General features: G+C 37.3%; 2 protein-coding genes across 2 annotated transcripts; both read right to left on the bottom strand.

Moving 5' to 3' along the window:
* Positions 1–5,009: 5,009 nt before the first annotated feature.
* Cand1 (Cullin-associated and neddylation-dissociated 1) lies at positions 5,010–16,106 on the bottom strand. Its single transcript, XM_011147323.3, has 18 exons — positions 15,748–16,106; positions 15,139–15,308; positions 14,663–14,876; positions 14,179–14,471; positions 13,891–14,053; positions 13,506–13,779; positions 12,846–13,352; positions 12,338–12,621; positions 11,928–12,059; positions 10,803–10,971; positions 10,363–10,651; positions 9,923–10,121; positions 9,581–9,838; positions 9,279–9,467; positions 7,519–7,762; positions 5,969–6,115; positions 5,132–5,898; positions 5,010–5,025 (listed from the first exon to the last, which is right to left on the bottom strand). Exons 1-17 carry the CDS (start codon positions 15,787–15,789, stop codon positions 5,765–5,767), a joined length of 3,708 nt encoding a protein of 1,235 aa, XP_011145625.1. The 5' UTR covers positions 15,790–16,106; the 3' UTR covers positions 5,010–5,025; positions 5,132–5,764.
* A 637-nt stretch (positions 16,107–16,743) lies between these two features.
* On the bottom strand, positions 16,744–17,868 carry LOC105186846 (PCNA-associated factor). Its single transcript, XM_011147324.3, has 4 exons — positions 17,492–17,868; positions 17,325–17,399; positions 17,099–17,226; positions 16,744–17,010 (listed from the first exon to the last, which is right to left on the bottom strand). Exons 1-4 carry the CDS (start codon positions 17,526–17,528, stop codon positions 16,945–16,947), a joined length of 306 nt encoding a protein of 101 aa, XP_011145626.1. The 5' UTR covers positions 17,529–17,868; the 3' UTR covers positions 16,744–16,944.
* Between the last annotated feature and the right edge of the window lie 1,023 nt (positions 17,869–18,891).

Below are 18,891 nucleotides of genomic sequence, written 5' to 3'. Positions count from 1 at the left end.
AACTTTTGTTAACTTATTGACTTTTGGAAATTTCAAAATCACCAAATTAAAAAAAGTCAGGATGCTATTGTAACAATATATTCTTGAGACCAAGTAGAATAAAAAAGTCTAATAGCATTTTTCTTCCGACAAATAGTCGACAAGATATCGTAAGTTAAATATTAAAAAAGTTTCCGAATTTTCCTTAAATATTTCAAAAAAATATTAGGCAAATAAAGAAATGTTTCAGACAAAAGCTGTTCAAATTAATTGGTAGGAAAAGGTGATATAATAAAAAATGGAGGTTTCTGTTTAAAAAAAAAATGATTTGACCTTGACAACGCCACTCAAGGTCAAACTGATAAGTAAATACATCGTTTTGAGCCTTATAACTTTTGTCTAAATCACACTTCTCTGTAAAACTTGTATCTTTCGAGATTTTTAAAGGTTTCCATCTCTTTTCTCCTCACCCTGTATATAAAGTCGCAAGTATTCCTGACGAGCCTCAAATGACGACGACTATTAATACGGGCCCACTCGATTCTCTCGAGTTTCGAGAGTTGCCGAACGACTATAACTCGAAGCGAAAGGCGCGAGATCGAAGGCGCGGCTAAATTTAGACGAATGACGGAGATTCGCGCCGAATTCCTCGCAATCTGCGACGAACGAGAGCGCGGACGTTCGGGGCCGCTCTTACGCGTCTTCGGGGCAACAGCCGAAAGGGTCGATTCCGGCGATCCGGTCATGATGCGAGGAGGAGGAGGAGGAGGAGGAGGAGAAGATTGCTAAATTGCCGCTGCACTCCCGCGGAAGCGCGAATCCGACGTTAACGCGTAGGCGCGTTACGCAACGCGTACCGTGGCGTACGTGATCGGAGATGCGCCAGCTCGCCCTGCTGCAGCCTGCAGCAGGGGCAGATCAATGAAATTCGATGAACCCGGTCTGATCCCGAGTACTCTCGAGAATCGTTAGCGTCGCGCTGCGGGGGAAAGGGAGAAGCGGGAACGGCAGTCGGAAATGTTATTGAGTCACATGTCGCCGGCTCTCTAAAAGCATCAGAGCCGTCTCACGGCTCGTCGAAAGTCACCTTTCGACGGCAAATTGTCCTTATTGATCTTTCTCCAGAAAAGAAAAGAAGACTCAGGAGGCCAATGGACGTGATTGGTTGCAAGTGGGTCTTCGACCGGCAACGTTCCACATCTGCACGTTGGCGAATAAACTTCAATGATTTTTCGAACGAAGCGGCGATTCAACTAAGGATTCAATAAGACGACAATGAGAAGAACGATGGACGAGTACCGTGATTGCTGGACTGTAAGATTTTACGATTCTTGCTCGCAGGGATGAGAGAGAACGTCGTAAAGCTAGTCTCCTCTCAGTAACGACTTGGTAATGACGTTCCATTTTCTTCCGTTGCTAAAGCGGCAATCATAACGTGCTCGTAATTGCTCGTTTGAGTAACGACAACGAAGATAATCGTCTTCTCGTTACTTCCTCGGAAATTACTTCCTTCGATGTGCGATGAGCAACGGTAGCGAGTTACTTTGCGAGAGTAACTTTTCCAACTCTACTTACTTTTATCTTCGTTGCTGCCTCGAGAGTTGTTGTTCGTCGTTTATCATTTGTCCGGCATAGAAACGAGACATCAAGTAAGAAGCATACACAGGTCGATGATGTGTATCGAAGTATCAGCGAAACGGGGGGAAAACGCTGAAAGAGCGCGAGAGCTGCGATACTTTTTGTCAGTATGTCATGGAAAAACACAATATCGAGCATTTTATCGCGGGCTGATAACGCGAGCTGTTAACAAACAGCTCGTCTCAAACATCAAACATCAAACTCGGTCAACGACTGTCACTCGGCTAATTACCGGCTCTTCTTTGTTGATTAACGAGGCAAACAGGCACTGCTGGTAAGTCGCGGTAAGCTCTCGCGGAAGATGATTGCGCGAGGCGCGGCCGACGGAGATGCGTTTTGTGTAACGGTTTGTGCTCGCAGAACGAATCGCAGCCGCGATTAATGTGCACGCATACTTGTTATACGGTTGTTACTCGAGCATTGACACATAACACGCACACGTGACGATCTACGCACGCACACAGCATGGCGTAGCAGCCGCTATCGCACATCCACGCGTCTCTCACCGATCGAATAAAGCGCGAGCGGCTCGCCTTACACGGCAGCGGTTTCTCCGTGAGACAAAAGAAACCATGCTGAAGTATCGATTGCAGTGTGAAAAGTAAAATTTGCATGAAAAAATTGGGACATGCATGCGCGCACACACATACAGGGTGTATAAGAAGTACCGGGACGGTGAAATATCACAAAAACTAAGCATTTTAGTAAAAAAGGTTTTAAATAAAAATTGTAGGGTTTCGAATGATCTATTTACTAACATGAGTTTGACCTTGGGGTGGCGTCGCCAAGGTCAGGACGAAGTCACCTTGAATTTTTTAAACGGGACCCCCTATGTTTTATTGCATATTCTTGTAGCCCTTCTTCAGATCTTTTCAAAGCACTATCATTTTTTCCACTTTGAGTAAGCCGTTTCGAAGTTATCGAGCTTTTTATGATGAGATGTCCTGCCAATTAAGGCAAGATCAAAGCAGTATCCAGCCAGCCGAGGCAAGATCGTTACAAAAACGTTTGAGAATAATGTTAATCTCTAAAAGAAAAAATAGAGTCTAACGAATAAGCTAGAAAACAAAAAGATTTATCCAAACAGAAATTTGTATCAATTAGATAACAAAATCGATAATTCAATGAAAGAAAGAAAAATCAGTAAGAAAAATCATTTATCTTTTCCGTATGAAACAACGCGTATGTACAAATACGTAATGTGTTCTATTTTAAGTTAAATTCATTGCAATTAATTTGAAACGATTCGAAGGTGAATTTTAGTGCTGTTATAAATTTAGTACATTAGTATTACTTTTTTAATATTACATGTGTCTGAAATGCAAGTCACGAAATTGCTCCAGCCGCTGACTGGACATCTTATAAAAAGACTCGATAACTTCGAAATGGCTTGCTCAAAATGGAAAACATTATAGTGCTTTGAAAAGTCTGTGAAAAATTGTCTGAAAAAGGGCTACAAGAATATGCAATAAAAAATAGGGAATCACATTTAAAAAATTCAAGGTGACCTTGTCCTGACTTTGGCGACGCCACCCAAGATCAAACTCATAATATTAGTAAATAGATCATTTGAAGCCCTACAATTTTTCTTTAAAACATTTTTTTCTAAAATGCTTAGTTTTTGTGATATTTCACCGTCCCGGTACTTTTTATACACGCTGTATATTTATTTTGTTGCGCCAAGAAATCATTCAGACAACGCAAATTCTTGAAAGATATTTTGAATACATCTGAAAGAAAAAATAATCTAAAAAAGAGGACTTTTTGTTGAATGTCCTTAAGATGTTTGCGCTATCTAGCCGATTCCGCTGCAAGCTGAGATCCGTATTCGATTTCGACGCTTCAGATGTTGGGATATTTTGGAAAATCCGAATTATATCCGATATATTTTCGTATCATCGCACGTACGTCGAATTTCACGAGGAATGACTTCTTGGGGCGATTTGCCGAAATCCTGTCTTTATCCAAATAACTTGATGACGGGCATTAGACTCTTCGAATATTTGTGCGAATCGACTGTCGCTGCGCCGAGAATGAATATCGGGAGACCGCATTTACATGATCGCTGAACGGTAACAATGATGATGTGTAATTCACGTTGTCGTCGTTGATCGTGACAAATGACGGCGATTCCTCGGCGATGACGCGCGTCAATCGCACGAAGGAGCTCGTCGTCAGTCACGTCGATGTTCACCGACTTGATCGCGCTACAACGACCGAGAGAATTTTACCCGGACAGCGTCGAAGTCAACGCGCTGCCCTGTCTCGCACATAACGTATCGCAAATTAATTGCAATGAATTTAACTTAAAATAGAACACATTACGTATTTGTACATACGCGTTGTTTCATACGGAAAAGATAAATGATTTTTCTTACTGATTTTTCTTTCTTTCATTGAATTATCGATTTTGTTATCTAATTGATACAAATTTCTGTTTATTGGATAAATCTTTTTGTTTTCTAGCTTATTCGTTAGACTCTATTTTTTCTTTTAGAGCTGTCGACCGCAAATGCGTTTCGGTAAGGTGCAAAGGCTGCTGCCGAGGCGAGTTGTCCTCGCAATTACGACTCCCTATTTATACACCGGCGTTATATACCGAGGTGTCAATTAACTAGGCAGAAATTAAATATGGCTTTCTCTCTCTCTCTATGTGCCGATAATAATAGCCGATAATAGCGAGATCTGTATCTTTCACTGTCATTCGAAATTTTCAGATAATTCGACATGTGTCTAGACGGTGTCACAATTATATAACAACTTGGATCGCGATAAATTGCGATTTATTATTGCGACAAATATACGTAGACAATATATATATACATATATCAGGGTTGGGAAAGTTACTTTTTAAAAGTAACTCGTTACCGTTACCATTACTTTCGGTAAAAAGTAACTCGTTACCGTTACTCGTTACTGATCTTAAAAAATAACGCGTTACCGTTACTTGAAAGAAACGGTATTTTATTTCGTTACTTTTTTTTGTTGTAAATCCAGGATTATAAGAAAGGTGCTAAGACAAGATATAAATCGGACATAAGACGATTAGAAATATATATATATATATTTAAATATTTTTATTATTTTATGTTATTAAGTATTGTATTTAATGAAAAGTTTCTTAATTAGTGGATATAAATTTAATATTTGGACATTAGTGCCTGTTGACTTTAAAAATCTTTGCCATTCATCATAGGCAGATTTCTCATTTGATGTTTGCTATTTAAAATTTAAAAAGTCATCGTTATTATTGTGCTTATCAGACATCAAAAAATTTTTAATTGAAGGAATTCCTTATAAATCTTCTAAATACGTTTGCGCAAGTTTTCACTTATCTTCAGCTAACTCAATTTGGGATGCAAACAGCTGGCAATTATCAATTCTTCTTTTTCGAATGTAGTACAAAACCTAAAGTTGAATCAATAAAATTAAATATGAACATATTGATTTTTCTTTTTGATCAGATGAATGTTGTTTGATGAACATATGTATTAACCAAATTACACCAACTTACCTTTCTTTTAAACCTTTCTGTATAGCTAAGGCCAATGGATGACAATATGTGAGTCCATCTTTATTGGTTCTCATTAAATTCAGCATAAAACAAAAAATGCATAGAAATTAAATACAATTAAGTTTAATTTTATAAAAATTAAAAAGTAACAATTAAAGTAACGGACGTTTTGTTACTCATTACAAAAAAAATGTATCGCCGTTACTTTTTCGTTACTGACACCAAAAAGTAACGGCGTTACCTAATTGTTACTCAAAAAAGTAACGATACCAGTAATGGCGTTACAAGTAACGCGTTACTTCCCAACCCTGGCATATATTAATATCATTGACTTACTGGTACGCTAATATCGCACGATACGCTCGGCGCTCGTCGTCGTACCGCAAAACGGGGTACTCGCATGATGGTAAAGAAAACAATTACTGCCGGCAAATTTATTTTAAAATTTATACATGCTACATTAACTCACACTTACTCTTTTCCTTTTAAACTACTGCTCGACAATCGAGGATACATTAATGAAAAAATAATGTATATAGAAATAAACTATATGAGTAGTAATGATCACGAATGCGTTTAGTTAACGGCGATCTATGTGAGAGAGATACAAAAAAGAGGATTGAACAGTTACTTTTAGCTCTGATCCATCGCATTCGTTTCGTTCACGTTACTACCGCTACAGTCCTTCTGTATTATCTCGAAGAGTGGCTGCAAGTCTGGCGTTCCCTTGATCTGTCCCACGAACTCGCTTAACGATGGATTTTTATCTGCGAACACAATTTGATGCCGTCACGTTGCGTTGCGCGACTTGAAGCTCTCAAACGAGGTAATACTCACCCGCATCGGGAATTGTCAACAGTGCTGCTACGGCTCTCAGCGCAGAACGTTTCAACTCGTCCTGCTTCTCGTACTCCTGCTTCACCGAGTTCGCCTTTACCTTCATCGTGCATGTGCTCTTCAATGGCTCAACTAATCGCTCCAACCCTGTGTAACGATATAACGGTAAGTTACAAGTCTCGCTATAATTTTTAACTTTTCATTTCTAATTATCTTAACCCCCCTTCGCATTATCCCGAGTATACTCGTCCAAATGGAGTTGTTCCCGTGTGCGCGATGACGATGAGTATACTCGTCAAACATTTTCTTTTGAAACTCCTGAACGAAATCATTTAGAGAGGTCTGTGACCTCGCAAATTAAAGTTTGAGACTAGCATTTTAAAATAGATCTTTTAAGATAGATCGAGTTGCGGTATTGAATTTTGCACATATTAATTTAAAAAATTTGATTGAAAATTGAAAAAAAAAGAGAAAATTCATGTAATAATTTTCCAATTTTTTGTCTTTACGAAAGTGTCCTAAAAGTACTCAAATCAGTCTGGAAACTCTTACTTGGGGGAATTTTTAGGGTCGTTGATTACAAATCTGAAGTCAGAATCTCAAAATTCAAAATGGTGAATCCAATATGGCGGTCAAGTACACGATTTCCCAGTCCGATTTCGATTATTTCATTCTGATTTGCCTGGAAACTTTTACGGGGGGTTCCAGAGGTTGCTGATTACAAATCTGAGAGATCAGTATTTCAAAATTCACAATGGCGGATTCAATTGCGTTAAATTCTCATACTAGGACTAGGATTTGCTATACTTTCCGTTTGATAAAGTATACCCAGGATGCACTAAGTGGAGGTTCTAAATCCGATTGTTTTCCACATCCCTTTTGTTTTTTTTTATTTTTTTTTATTTTCAATTGCTGAGTTCAATTGCAAATTTGTAATCAAATTCATAGTAATTTCTCAAACTCTCGAGTAATAGTGTTCAAGTTTATCAGACGAGAATCTTCTAATTTTCACGGGAAAACATATATATCGCCGTCATATTGGATCTGTCATTTCAAAATCTGACTTTAGATCTGTCTTCAGTGATCTGAAAAACCCCCGAGTAATAGTTTTAGTGGTAGTAGTTTCCAGGCCAATCGTAACAAGAAAATTCAAAATTTATTGAATTTTGAAATTCTGGCTTCAGATTCGTAAACTACAACCCTAAAAACCTTAGAAATGACTGCGTTTACTTTGCAACCCTTTCTAAAAAAAACTCGTGCATTTTCCTAACGTTCAGGGAAAACTCTTGCGCAGGGGGGTTAAAGGTGGTGCTAATTAATATCTCGACAATTAAGAAGTGACATCTCGTATGTGCGAAATCGGAATTTTCCAGAAAAAATGAAATTGGGAAACATCCATTTCCAGTCTCTCCCTTTAGCGCTAGCGTTATTTATTTACGTACTTATATCATTCTAAAGATTAAAAGTGTAATCTAGTTTACCTGATAAGAACAGATCTTAAATTTACAAGATAATGGGACACGATCAGCAATCGTATGTATGAAACTCACTTTGCAATACTGCGGTCGGACACAGTTGAGCGAGTCGTGCGGTCATGAGATAAGTCAACATCTTGATGTCGTAATGATCTCGAAGACCGTTCTCCACATGATTCAAGAACTCGAAGACATCCAGTCTGTCGAGACACGAGTCTAGCAAAGTATACATGCATTCGAACGCCGCTTTTCGAAGATCCAGTCCGTCGTCCACTGTATGTTTGAATGGACCCATCTCGACTTCTCTTATCAGTTCTTTCTGTACATTGAAAGATTCATTATGTCGCACACTCAAGTTTCAAAGTCTATCAACCATAGACAGCTAAACGTTAATCTCCTCCAAGATTAACGTTTTAATATACGTGTGTACGTCCAAATGTGTGTTCAATTCTTCTCTTTTAATTCAATGTCCACAAAATTATAACAAATAATATTATGAATAAATATCCAGTACAAGAAAAATGCCTATCACATGATTGACAGATGCGATATACAGAGTGTATAAAAAGTACCGGAACGGTGAAATATCACAAAAACTAAGTATTTAAAAAAAAATGTTTCAAATAAAAATTGTAGGGTTTCAAAAGATCTATTTATTGATATTATTATATTATGGCCGGTATTCATAGTCAGGTCTTATATTTAAGACCATCTTAAGTTCACCTTCAGATATGCCGTAGCCAATGAAATAATGTGTACATCTGAAGATGAACTTAAGACGGTCTTAAATATAAGATCCGACTATGGGTACCGGCCTATGAGTTTGACCTTGAGTGGCGTCGCCAAAGGACAAGGTCACCTTGAATTTTTTAAATGTGATTCCCTATTTTTTATTGCATATTCTTGTAGCCCTTTTTCAGACAATTTTTCACAGACTTTTCAAAGCACTATAATGTTTTCCATTTTGAGCAAGCCATTTCGAAGTTATCGAGTCTTTTTATAAGATGTCCAGTCAGCGGCTGGAGCAATTTCGTGACTTGCATTTCAGACACATGTAATATTAAAAAAGTAATACTAATGTACTAAATTTATAACAGCACTAAAATTCACCTTCGAATCGTTTCAAATTAATTGCAATGAATTTAACTTAAAATAGAACACATTACGTATTTGTACATACGCGTTGTTTCATACGGAAAAGATAAATGATTTTTCTTACTGATTTTTCTTTCTTTCATTGAATTATCGATTTTGTTATCTAATTGATACAAATTTCTGTTTATTGGATAAATCTTTTTGTTTTCTAGCTTATTCGTTAGACTCTATTTTTTCTTTTAGAGATTAACATTATTCTCAAACGTTTTTGTAACGATCTTGCCTCGGCTGGCTGGATACTGCTTTGATCTTGCCTTAATTGGCAGGACATCTCATCATAAAAAGCTCGATAACTTCGAAACGGCTTACTCAAAGTGGAAAAAATGATAGTGCTTTGAAAAGATCTGAAGAAGGGCTACAAGAATATGCAATAAAACATAGGGGGTCCCGTTTAAAAAATTCAAGGTGACTTCGTCCTGACCTTGGCGACGCCACCCCAAGGTCAAACTCATGTTAGTAAATAGATCATTTGAAACCCTACAATTTTTATTTAAAACCTTTTTTACTAAAATGCTTAGTTTTTGTGATATTTCTCTGTCCCGGTACTTTTTATACACCCTGTATATTTGTCATTCTCAAATTAAATCATATTTAATGATTTGAAATTAAATCACACATTTTCGAATTTTAATAGACTCGTCTTTGAGGAGATTAATTAAATACTATTATCTTTGGAATACCTTTATCTTAGTTTCCGTATAAAGATGCGGCAGCACTGCGTCCAAGAGATCTCTTATCAGCATCGGCTTATTATGTGCTGCGGAATTAAATGCAACTAACGCTACCCTTCGCACGTTCAAGTCAGGATCTTCCAGGGCGATCAAGAAATTACCCATGCATTGTTTCAACATGATATCAATCTGTTGTGGCTACAACGAAAACGAACAAATGTATTAACGTACATTAAAGTTTTTGGACATTTATTATTATATAGAAATAATCGCATGATAGACGATAGTTAATATCGCAACCGATCAGGTACCTGATCAGAAATGGTGAATTTCACCGCAGTGACTGTCGTTGTTCTCATAAGCGCCGACGGTGACTTGAGCGATTCTTGTAATCTCGGCAACAGAGTGGCGGGATCAATGAGCGTCAACTTGCCGAGACATTCGGCTACGACATTGCGAGTACCTTCCTCCGTGCATTCGCAATGCCTATACAGAAGCATCCAAATCGAAGGCACGAAATTCTGCAGGTGCGACACGCCAGACGGACTGGCCGACTGACACGTGATAATCTGCGGACGTAGAAGAAGAATACCTTAGGAATGTCCTTACGTCTGCTTTGCATAGATGCAACATATGAACACGGATAAACTCACCTCCTTCAACGAATGCAGAAGCAGATATTGGCGTTTCGGCTGAGCCTCGATCTCTTGAAGTATAAAAGGCAAGTATTCAGGAAGATTTCCAACTGCGATGTTGCCCAACGTGTAGCTGGCCGCGGATTTCACCTCTTCCGAGTGCGACGAGAACGAATTTAGAATCGTATGTTTTAGCGAATTAATTCCACTCAAATCCCTGAGAGAGAGAGAGAAAGAGAAAGAGAGAGAGAGAGAGAGAGAGAGAGAAAGAGAGAAATAATTATTTTGAAGATAAATATATCTTTAATTTCTTTCGCGTTGGCTTTTAATTGGCAGATTCTATTTCAGTCTCTATGCCTCTGATATTTATTAAGTTGAAATAGAAAGTCCTCATTGTTGAATATTGAAGTTGATAAGTCTGTTACAAGAAGAGGACAAATAATATGCAATTGTCTTACACATGTCTTCCTATCTCTCCGATGACCAAGAGAGCGAATATGTGTTGGGCATCGTTCTGCGGATTTTGCACGTCTTTCAACAACTGCTCCACGATGCCCTGCGCTTCTTGATGCCACGTGATTGTCAGTGCGGCCGCACACTTGGCAAGGGAGTGATAAGCCTGTTTGTGAAGTACTGATTGAGTAACTGGCACCACCAGCATCGCAAGGAGTTCTCGGTATCCGAGACCTGGTATTTCTGCTTGAACTAGAGCTTGGAAAAACTCTAACATCGAATTTAATGCGACACCTATACAACAGAAGGACGTACTACATAAGTACTATAGTAAAATATATTAGAATATATAACGAATAGTAATGGATATAATAATGTAAACTGTGTACGTATGTGTATTAAATTTTCTAATCAGCACGACATTCAAAGCGACATGATCACATACCTTGAAGAAGCGGCGATTTGACCAGGACGAGTATCTCCGGTAGGATATGGTCGGAAACCCTGGTCAGAGCGATCGGGTGTAATCTTGCAATGGTAGTGAGAAGATTCAGCGTTAATTGTGCGATATGTAGATCTGTTTCGCTTAATAACGCTGGTAACTCTGTGGTAACCTGCGGAAATGAGATCAGAGATCGTCAAATCATTTGTTAATTATCATTTAACGTATCGAATGATATATAGGGTGTCCTATTTTAAATCCCCCAGATAAATATCTCGAAAAATATCGGAAGATACGGAAAAATGTTTCAGACAAAAGTTGTATGGTTTCAAGAGGGACATAAAATAACTATCAATTTGTTTACAGATGGCGCCATTTTCGAGATATTCACTGATCATTACTTTTCTGAAATGGAAACTCCAATTTCTTACTACACCATCTTTATCTACCAATTAATTTGAATAATTTTTGTCTGAAACATTTTTTTATTTACTTAATATCTTTTTCAATATTTAAGGAAAACTTGGTAACTTTTTCAATATTTAACTTACGATATCTCGCTAACTATTCGTCGGAAGAAAAAAATAGTACTAGATTTTCTTATTCTATTTGATCTCAAGAATATATTGTTACAATAGTGCCTTAACTTTTGTTAACTTACCGACTTTTGGAAATTTCCAAATCATCAAATTAACAAAAATCAGGATGCTATTGCAACAATATATTCTTGAGACTAAATAGACTAAAAGGAGTAAAAAAAGTCTAGTACCATTTTTTCTTCCGACAAATAATTAGCGAGATATCGTAAGTTAAATATTGAAAAAGTTACCAAGTTTTCTTTAAATGTTTCAAAAAATATTAGACAAATAAAAAAATGTTTCAGACAAAAGTTGTTCAAATTAATTGATAGAAAAAGATAATGGAATAAAAAATTTGGGATTTTTATTTAAGAAAAGTAACGATCAGTGAATATCTCGAAAGTGGCGTTATCTGTAAACAAACCGATAAGTTGTTTTATGTCCCCCTTAAAACCATGCAACTTTTGTCTGTAATATTTTTCCATATCTTCCATATTTTTGGAGATATTTGCCTGAGGGACTTGAAATGGGACACCCTGTATATAATTACCTTGTCAAGTAGATCCGCATGTAAAGCTGAACTGTAATTGCGCACCAACGTATCCAAAAGGGGAAGAGAGGAGAGCTTTAGAGCTCGTTGATTTTTCCTCAAGAAAGATCCCAGAATGGGTATTGCGTCCTCCTGCAAACAGCGATATCTCAGTGTGTGAACAGAAAAAATTTCGTAAAATTTTTTCCTACACACAAATTGCAAACTGCAATTATTTTAACACTGAATTATCTTGGCTTACCAAAAAAAAGAAAAAAAATTACTGAATTAAAGTTAATGCATTTTGAAGTAACTGGTTTAAATTACAAGTAAATTCATTTAAAACCAAGTTATTAACATTTTAACTTACTTTTCAACCAATTAACTTAGTTATTAATCAAAAAATCTAACAAATTACAATCTTAAAGTACCATGATCGGCTGCAAATCTACTCTCAGAGGAGACGCAGCTATACACGTTAGAGCCTTAACAGTCGTGAGCCTAGTTATCTCGTTGCGCAGTCTGTCTAGAAAGATAGGCAGGCAGATGTGCAACTCGTTCGACAAAGTATCGCCGAAATGTGCGAGTATCTGACCCATGCAGGCGATGGCTCTCTCTTTCACTTCCTGATCGATATCTGCCGTTCTCAGCCTCTTCAATGTGCAATGATATATCTCTCCGGACAATGAAGTGAAGTCAAAATAACATGATTTATCTGTAAGTATTCAGATCGAAATCGCCTAATATGAGCTTGCGAACAATTTCGCTTCAGGTTTCTCTTCTTCTTACAGTGAAAAGAAGAGAAGTGTGTAGCACAAGTTGTCATATTATCTCGCGGGATATTCGCAAAACGTTGGAAATCCACAAAGGGCAAATCAGTATCAAAAACTCATTGGTCTTTATGGCTACGAGAAAGGCAAACTAGAGATACTGACTTACCGTGAGGTCTGATGACCTGTACAAGTTGCTGCAGTACGAGTAACGCTTCGGCGGTGATCTTGTAGAAAGGATCGCCTACAGCCGCTATGATCGGTGGCGCCAAAACGGACATATGAGCGTGGAACGCCTCGGGTTCGTGCGTTATCAGTAGCGTATGCACGAAAGCCAACGTGTCGATCTTCATGTTCGAAGACGAATTCTTGTCTCCCAGCGAATATTGTATGCCGGGTATCAGCGCTGGGATATGATTGGTTAGAGCGCCGGGTAAGACAAGCACCAGTTCCTTCAGTAAGGAGAAGCAGTCCTGCCGAGTCTTGATGCTCTTCTCCTTCATTTGCCGATGAACTGCCTTCACTATCAATGGCACTTGCTGTTGCAACAGCGAGATCGGTCCGTCGTCGTCCTCCATTGCGTCAGGATCGAGTGGCACACCGGTAGCTGGCCTGGTCTGTCTCAATAAAGCGATGTACGCGTGGAAGATGTCGGACTTGACGTTCTCTTCTCTTTCTGCAATAATATTGAATAACGTTGTTAACATAAAATTATTAACATGATGAATAAAATATTCAATCTTTTGCGTTAGCGCTCGCGTGGAACATAAGCTTCTATCAAAGTTGAAGCTCAAGCAGAACGAAACTGACACCAACACACGATACTTGCCTTTAAACCTACATATCAGCGCAGGTGAGACCAGTTTGTAAAGATCCGGCAGCAATTCTCTTCTACTAGATACAACGGCCTCCAAACACTTCGCCGCTGCTCTACGAACTTTCCAACTCATATCGTCATCATCAGAATATTCGTCCTCGGCATCCTCCTCGCCATCCTCTTCCACTTCCATTACAACTCCTTCTCCGTCGGAGAAATCGTTCATATCGTCGTCATAATTATAGTTTGGATCGTACGTGATATATATTAAACAAATCTCTATGATCTAAAATTGAAGATTCTGACATTTTAGCAGTTCTGGTGTAACACACACAATCATCAAAAATATCAGTGTAAATCACACAATCATCAAAAGTATCGATATAAGTAAGTATACCTTATTTATGTGCGGTGTGATCTCTTTCGGACACCTATAGACAAAGGATTCAAATGCTTGCAAACAATACTCCCTTAATTCATCATCATCTTCGTTACTATATTGGACAATTAATGGCATAACACGTTCTATTTGTTCGCCAAATCTGTGACCCGCTTGTCGGCTGTGAGACAAATATCAAGAAATCAAATTTCAATAAATCGTTAATAACCTATTCGATTGTCTAAATGTGATGTAATATGATTAACATAAAATTACTAATGTATATCACCGGATAGAATTACTAACCAGATAGAAGCGATACATTGGATATAGGTACGTATAACATTCTTTATCGTTTGGGTCGAGAGACCCTGAAGAAGCTGATCCAGCAGTTTATTGTATAAATAATTGTTGCTGGATGTCAGCAGGTGACTGAGTGCTACTATAGTGCGTTTGCGAACTGCTTGACGTGGTGACGAAAGTTGTGGTGATAGCGCATTCAGAATAGTAGAATGGAAAGAGACTAAGAGCGCGCCGAAACGAGACAGTAAGTCGGCGACGATGTCGAGGGCTTCAAGCTGTACGGATACATCTTCTTGCTGAAAACGAATTATATGCACATACATTAGGCTGCATCAGTTGTCATTGAAACCTCAAGAATATGTTATTTCTATTGTTATGAAATATAATTAAAAATATCAAAGATGAATTAAGATTAAATATAAGATCAAAGATCAAGAATCAAGATATCAAGTTATATCGAAAGGCACAAGAGATGTAGATAGTTTACCTTTTCAATAGCGCTGCTTAATTTTCCTGTAATACGTCTACAAATATTTGCAACTAATGCACTAGAACCCAAAGGAAGCTCAGAAATAACAGTCTTCAAGCCAATGCTGGAGATATCACGTAGTTGCTCTTTATCGGATACCATGTTGCTACATAGGGCATCCACAATGGTTTCCACTTGATATTCTTTCACTTTGTTGACTAATGGACCCAAGCTAAAATTGCAAATCAATCTTGCAATTATAGAGATCATAGAGTTATTGAATAAAGAATTTTAGAACATATCAAATTGAGACAAGTTTACATTGATAATTTACAGTTTTATGATATTATGAGAGTATAGTGCACAAAAGGATTAGTATTATACAAGAGAGATATGCAGAGTTAACACAATTATAAAATACAGAAACAATATGTATAAAAAATACTATAAACATTGTTTCTTCCGGTGTAATGTCTAGATGTCTAGAACTATACCATTTGACAGCAAGATTTTGCACTTCTCCATTCTTGTCCTCTAATAACTTAAGTAGCATTTTTACAACTTTGCGTTCAGAATCATCGTCCAACTTGATGCTGTCTTTCTGTAGTTCACTCATCAAATCGTTAGTTGCCATAAATCTGAAGTCTTTGTCACTGGACGTCATCTACAAAAGATTACATTTGTTCAGACACTACTACGTGCATATGAATGATGGAAAAAATGTAGATATGTGCGTGGCAGATACACGCGAACATGAATTAACCATCACTACTTTATAATCACAATAAATTAGATATCGATTGCTCCCTATTGCGGTAGCACATAATTGCAACCTTCGTGCAATTACATGCATTAATTCTCGGGATATGTCGGAATTATTACGACAAAATGATTATAATTGCAACGCAATTTTTAGGAGCAGCGCTTCGTTTTGCAGCGTGTTCGCGAAAGAATGCAATATCGAGTGATCAATCGGATCTCGAAGAAGGTTATGTCACGATAAGGTGTAACGAAGAGCGAAGTGACGAATATTCAAACGGTCAAACGATAAGTAATATTCCGGCGATTGCTCTTATTATGCGCGAATGTGCATCATATTCTACCTTCTCCAGCAGGTTCGCTATTTGATAGGAGACACTAGCCATGGTTGTCGCTTTTTCACAGCCGGTTCGACGATGATTAGCGATATGCGCTTAGCGCGCTTCGAGCTTCGATTACGTTCGGCGTGTTGTAACGCAACGAAAAGAAAGGAAAAACAACGGTAGTTCCCGACGGTGCAACGCCGACGACACGAGGACGCAGCAACAAGCAGCCGATTCTCTTGGAGGACAATCGCACGCGAGTCGAATTTGTCGCACCGCTTCTTTTCACTGCCACTCCGCCGCTGTCGGCAGCATCTCAATCGCCGCTAGCTAGCTACCGATGCAATATCGAAATTTTGACGGTAACCGGACCGTGCGCGTTCCTAAAGTCGCCATGAGGAGGCCTGCCTCGCACTGTATATGTGAAAATTAATATATGTACCTAATGATTGCAATTAAAACAAAAAATGATTGTAATAATGTTATTTTCTCAGGATCATTACTCTCGGTGATTTATCAGAACACCGATAATAATTCGATATGTTAAATTCGCTATGCTACGTTATTATAGGCTGTTTCTCGATTTAATATGTTTCTCTCTTTAAAAAGTTTATCTTTTATAGATTTGTACGATACTCTCGACGCAACTGATGAAGTTTTGAATCGATAGAACGCCGAATCTTTAATTATTTCATGATAAATATAATTATTAGCATAATATACATGGTGGGACAACATATTATTCATATATGACTTAATTATATATAAAAATTTAATTTATTACATTTCTTTCTCTCTTAATCTTCACACATTTAATTGTCAACTAAATAATATTGATTTATCTTAGATTTTTATCATTATTTTATACCAAATAAATTATAATTGAACATGTACAGTAATCTTACTCTAGATATCTCTTTTACTTTTATAACACTAAATTTCTATTTTATTTCTACTTTAGCAATTTATATGCAATTTTCTATATTTATTTAAAATTGCATTAAATTAAACAAATTAATATATTAGTCTGATAATTTGTCCTGCATCATCATATTAAGATGTATATCAATTTTTCTCTAAAACGATAAATATTCATATGAAATTGTAATGAAACAAATATATGATAAAAATAACAATGCTATAGTTCAAATAAATAAAAGTTGCAAATAATTAATGATCTAACTATATCATGATATAAAACTGAATGACGAGACTATTTTAGTCAGTTTCATCATCTTCATCTTCATCTTCTATATCTTCTTTAATATCAGGATTATTATCCTCCTGAAATAAGTATTTCACATATAAATTAATTTGAAAAATAAAAGACTGATATAAACATATATTTACATCACTCATTTGTAATATTTACTTTTGATGAGGCCTCGTCTGCAGTTGCCTCTGCAGTTGTCCCAGGCGAATTCATAAAGCAAGTAATAGATTTCTGCCACTGTGGTGTTTCTCGTGGATGGTAGGGATTCCCACTAGTGTATTTTTTTCCTAAAAAAATATGAAATTTTGTTATGAATAATATCTTCATGCATCATTACACTTGGTTTCTTTATTATAGAATTTGGAGAATTTATGAAAAATATTACTTCCTCTGCCATTCTTCTTAGGAGTATTAATTTTTACAGCTACATTCTTTTTCGCACTTGATTTCTCGCCAACAGCTGAAAATATATAAGTAACATACATACAATGTTGTTATTTTCAATGGAACAAATATAGAAACATTCAATCGCTTTTGTGTTGTAAAATTTACCTCTTCTAGGAACCCTGTCCGCTCTTGTCCTCACCATATTTTCACGTTTATACAAAAATCTGTTTATACAAAAAAGAGATTTTTGCAAAGGAATACAGGAACCGAAAATAAGAAAATTCCAAGCACCACTTCTCAAAGTATCGTTACGAAATTTGAAAGACAAAAGCCAGTGTGGCCAAATCAGAACCACATCTACCAAGTTGACCAATATCTAATTATGTCACTAGCTATATTTGTTCAAAGAGAAGACTGAAAGCAGCCGCATGTCAATATTTTATTTGATACCGATTTTAAGAATTTCAAGAACAATTGAAGGTCTATTCGTTCCCGAATAACTTCTGAACTAATGCACACTAGTACAATATTATACAATTAGTACGTACAATTAGAACGAAAGAAATATATTTCATGAGTGCGTTCCGTTTCACGTATCCATATTCTAACTTAGGCCCAGTTCCACAACTTGCTTTAAACTCCGTTTAAAGCAAGTTGTGGAACTGGGCCCTAATGCACTAAAGCACTGCATTCTGCATTCTGATTGGTACATTTCCGAAGATGAATGGAAATGCACCAATCAGAACGCAATATTTTCATCCAGCAAGCAATCCAGCACAAAAACAAGCATCGTGTGCCGCTGGCTTAATTCAGAAATTCTTTGAAACACGAACAGACCTCTGCGGCGCGATTCTTTAGCTCGTTATTGGAGTTAACGAAACTGTCGTTAATTCCAATAACGAGTTAAAGAATCGTACCACAGTACCGCGATTCTGTAACTCGTTATTGGAGTTAACGACAGTTTCGTTATTGTTGCGCAGCTTTTCTACGGTATACAAAAGTTGCGCAACGATAACGAAAGTGTCGTTAACTCCAATAACGAGTTACAGAATCGCGGTACTGTACCGGATTCTGTAACTCGTTATTGGAGTTAACGACAGTTTCGTTATTGTTGCGAAGCTTTTCTACGGTACACAAAAGCTGCGCAACGATAACGAAAGTGTCGTTAACTCCAATAACGAGTTACAGAATCGCGGCACTGGGGCTGTATTCTGTACTCGCGTACTGATAGTTGTCGGTGTCGTTAGCAGTATTGCGCAGCTTTTGTTATATGAAAAACCTGCACAATGCCGCTAACGACACCGACAACTGTCGATATGCAGGTACGGAATACAGCCCCTGTTCATACCTAGTAACAAAAAGAACCGCGATTTCCTTTCCATGGCGCGAAATATTTTAAAAGTAGTCTAGAGTATAAAATTAGAACACAAAATATTCGAAATATATAAATCCTCGTATACGTACAAAAAAAATCAAATTGCAGGTACGGAATTTCTGAATTATATAGTGATACTAATTCTATAATTTTATTATTTTTCTACAAGAGATATATACGAGAGGATTTC

This window comes from Harpegnathos saltator, unplaced genomic scaffold (genome assembly GCF_003227715.2).
Source record: "Harpegnathos saltator strain DR-91 unplaced genomic scaffold, Hsal_v8.6 scaffold779, whole genome shotgun sequence".
Taxonomy (NCBI): Eukaryota; Metazoa; Arthropoda; class Insecta; order Hymenoptera; family Formicidae; genus Harpegnathos; species Harpegnathos saltator.
This window is presented reverse-complemented; position numbering and strand designations above follow the sequence as displayed.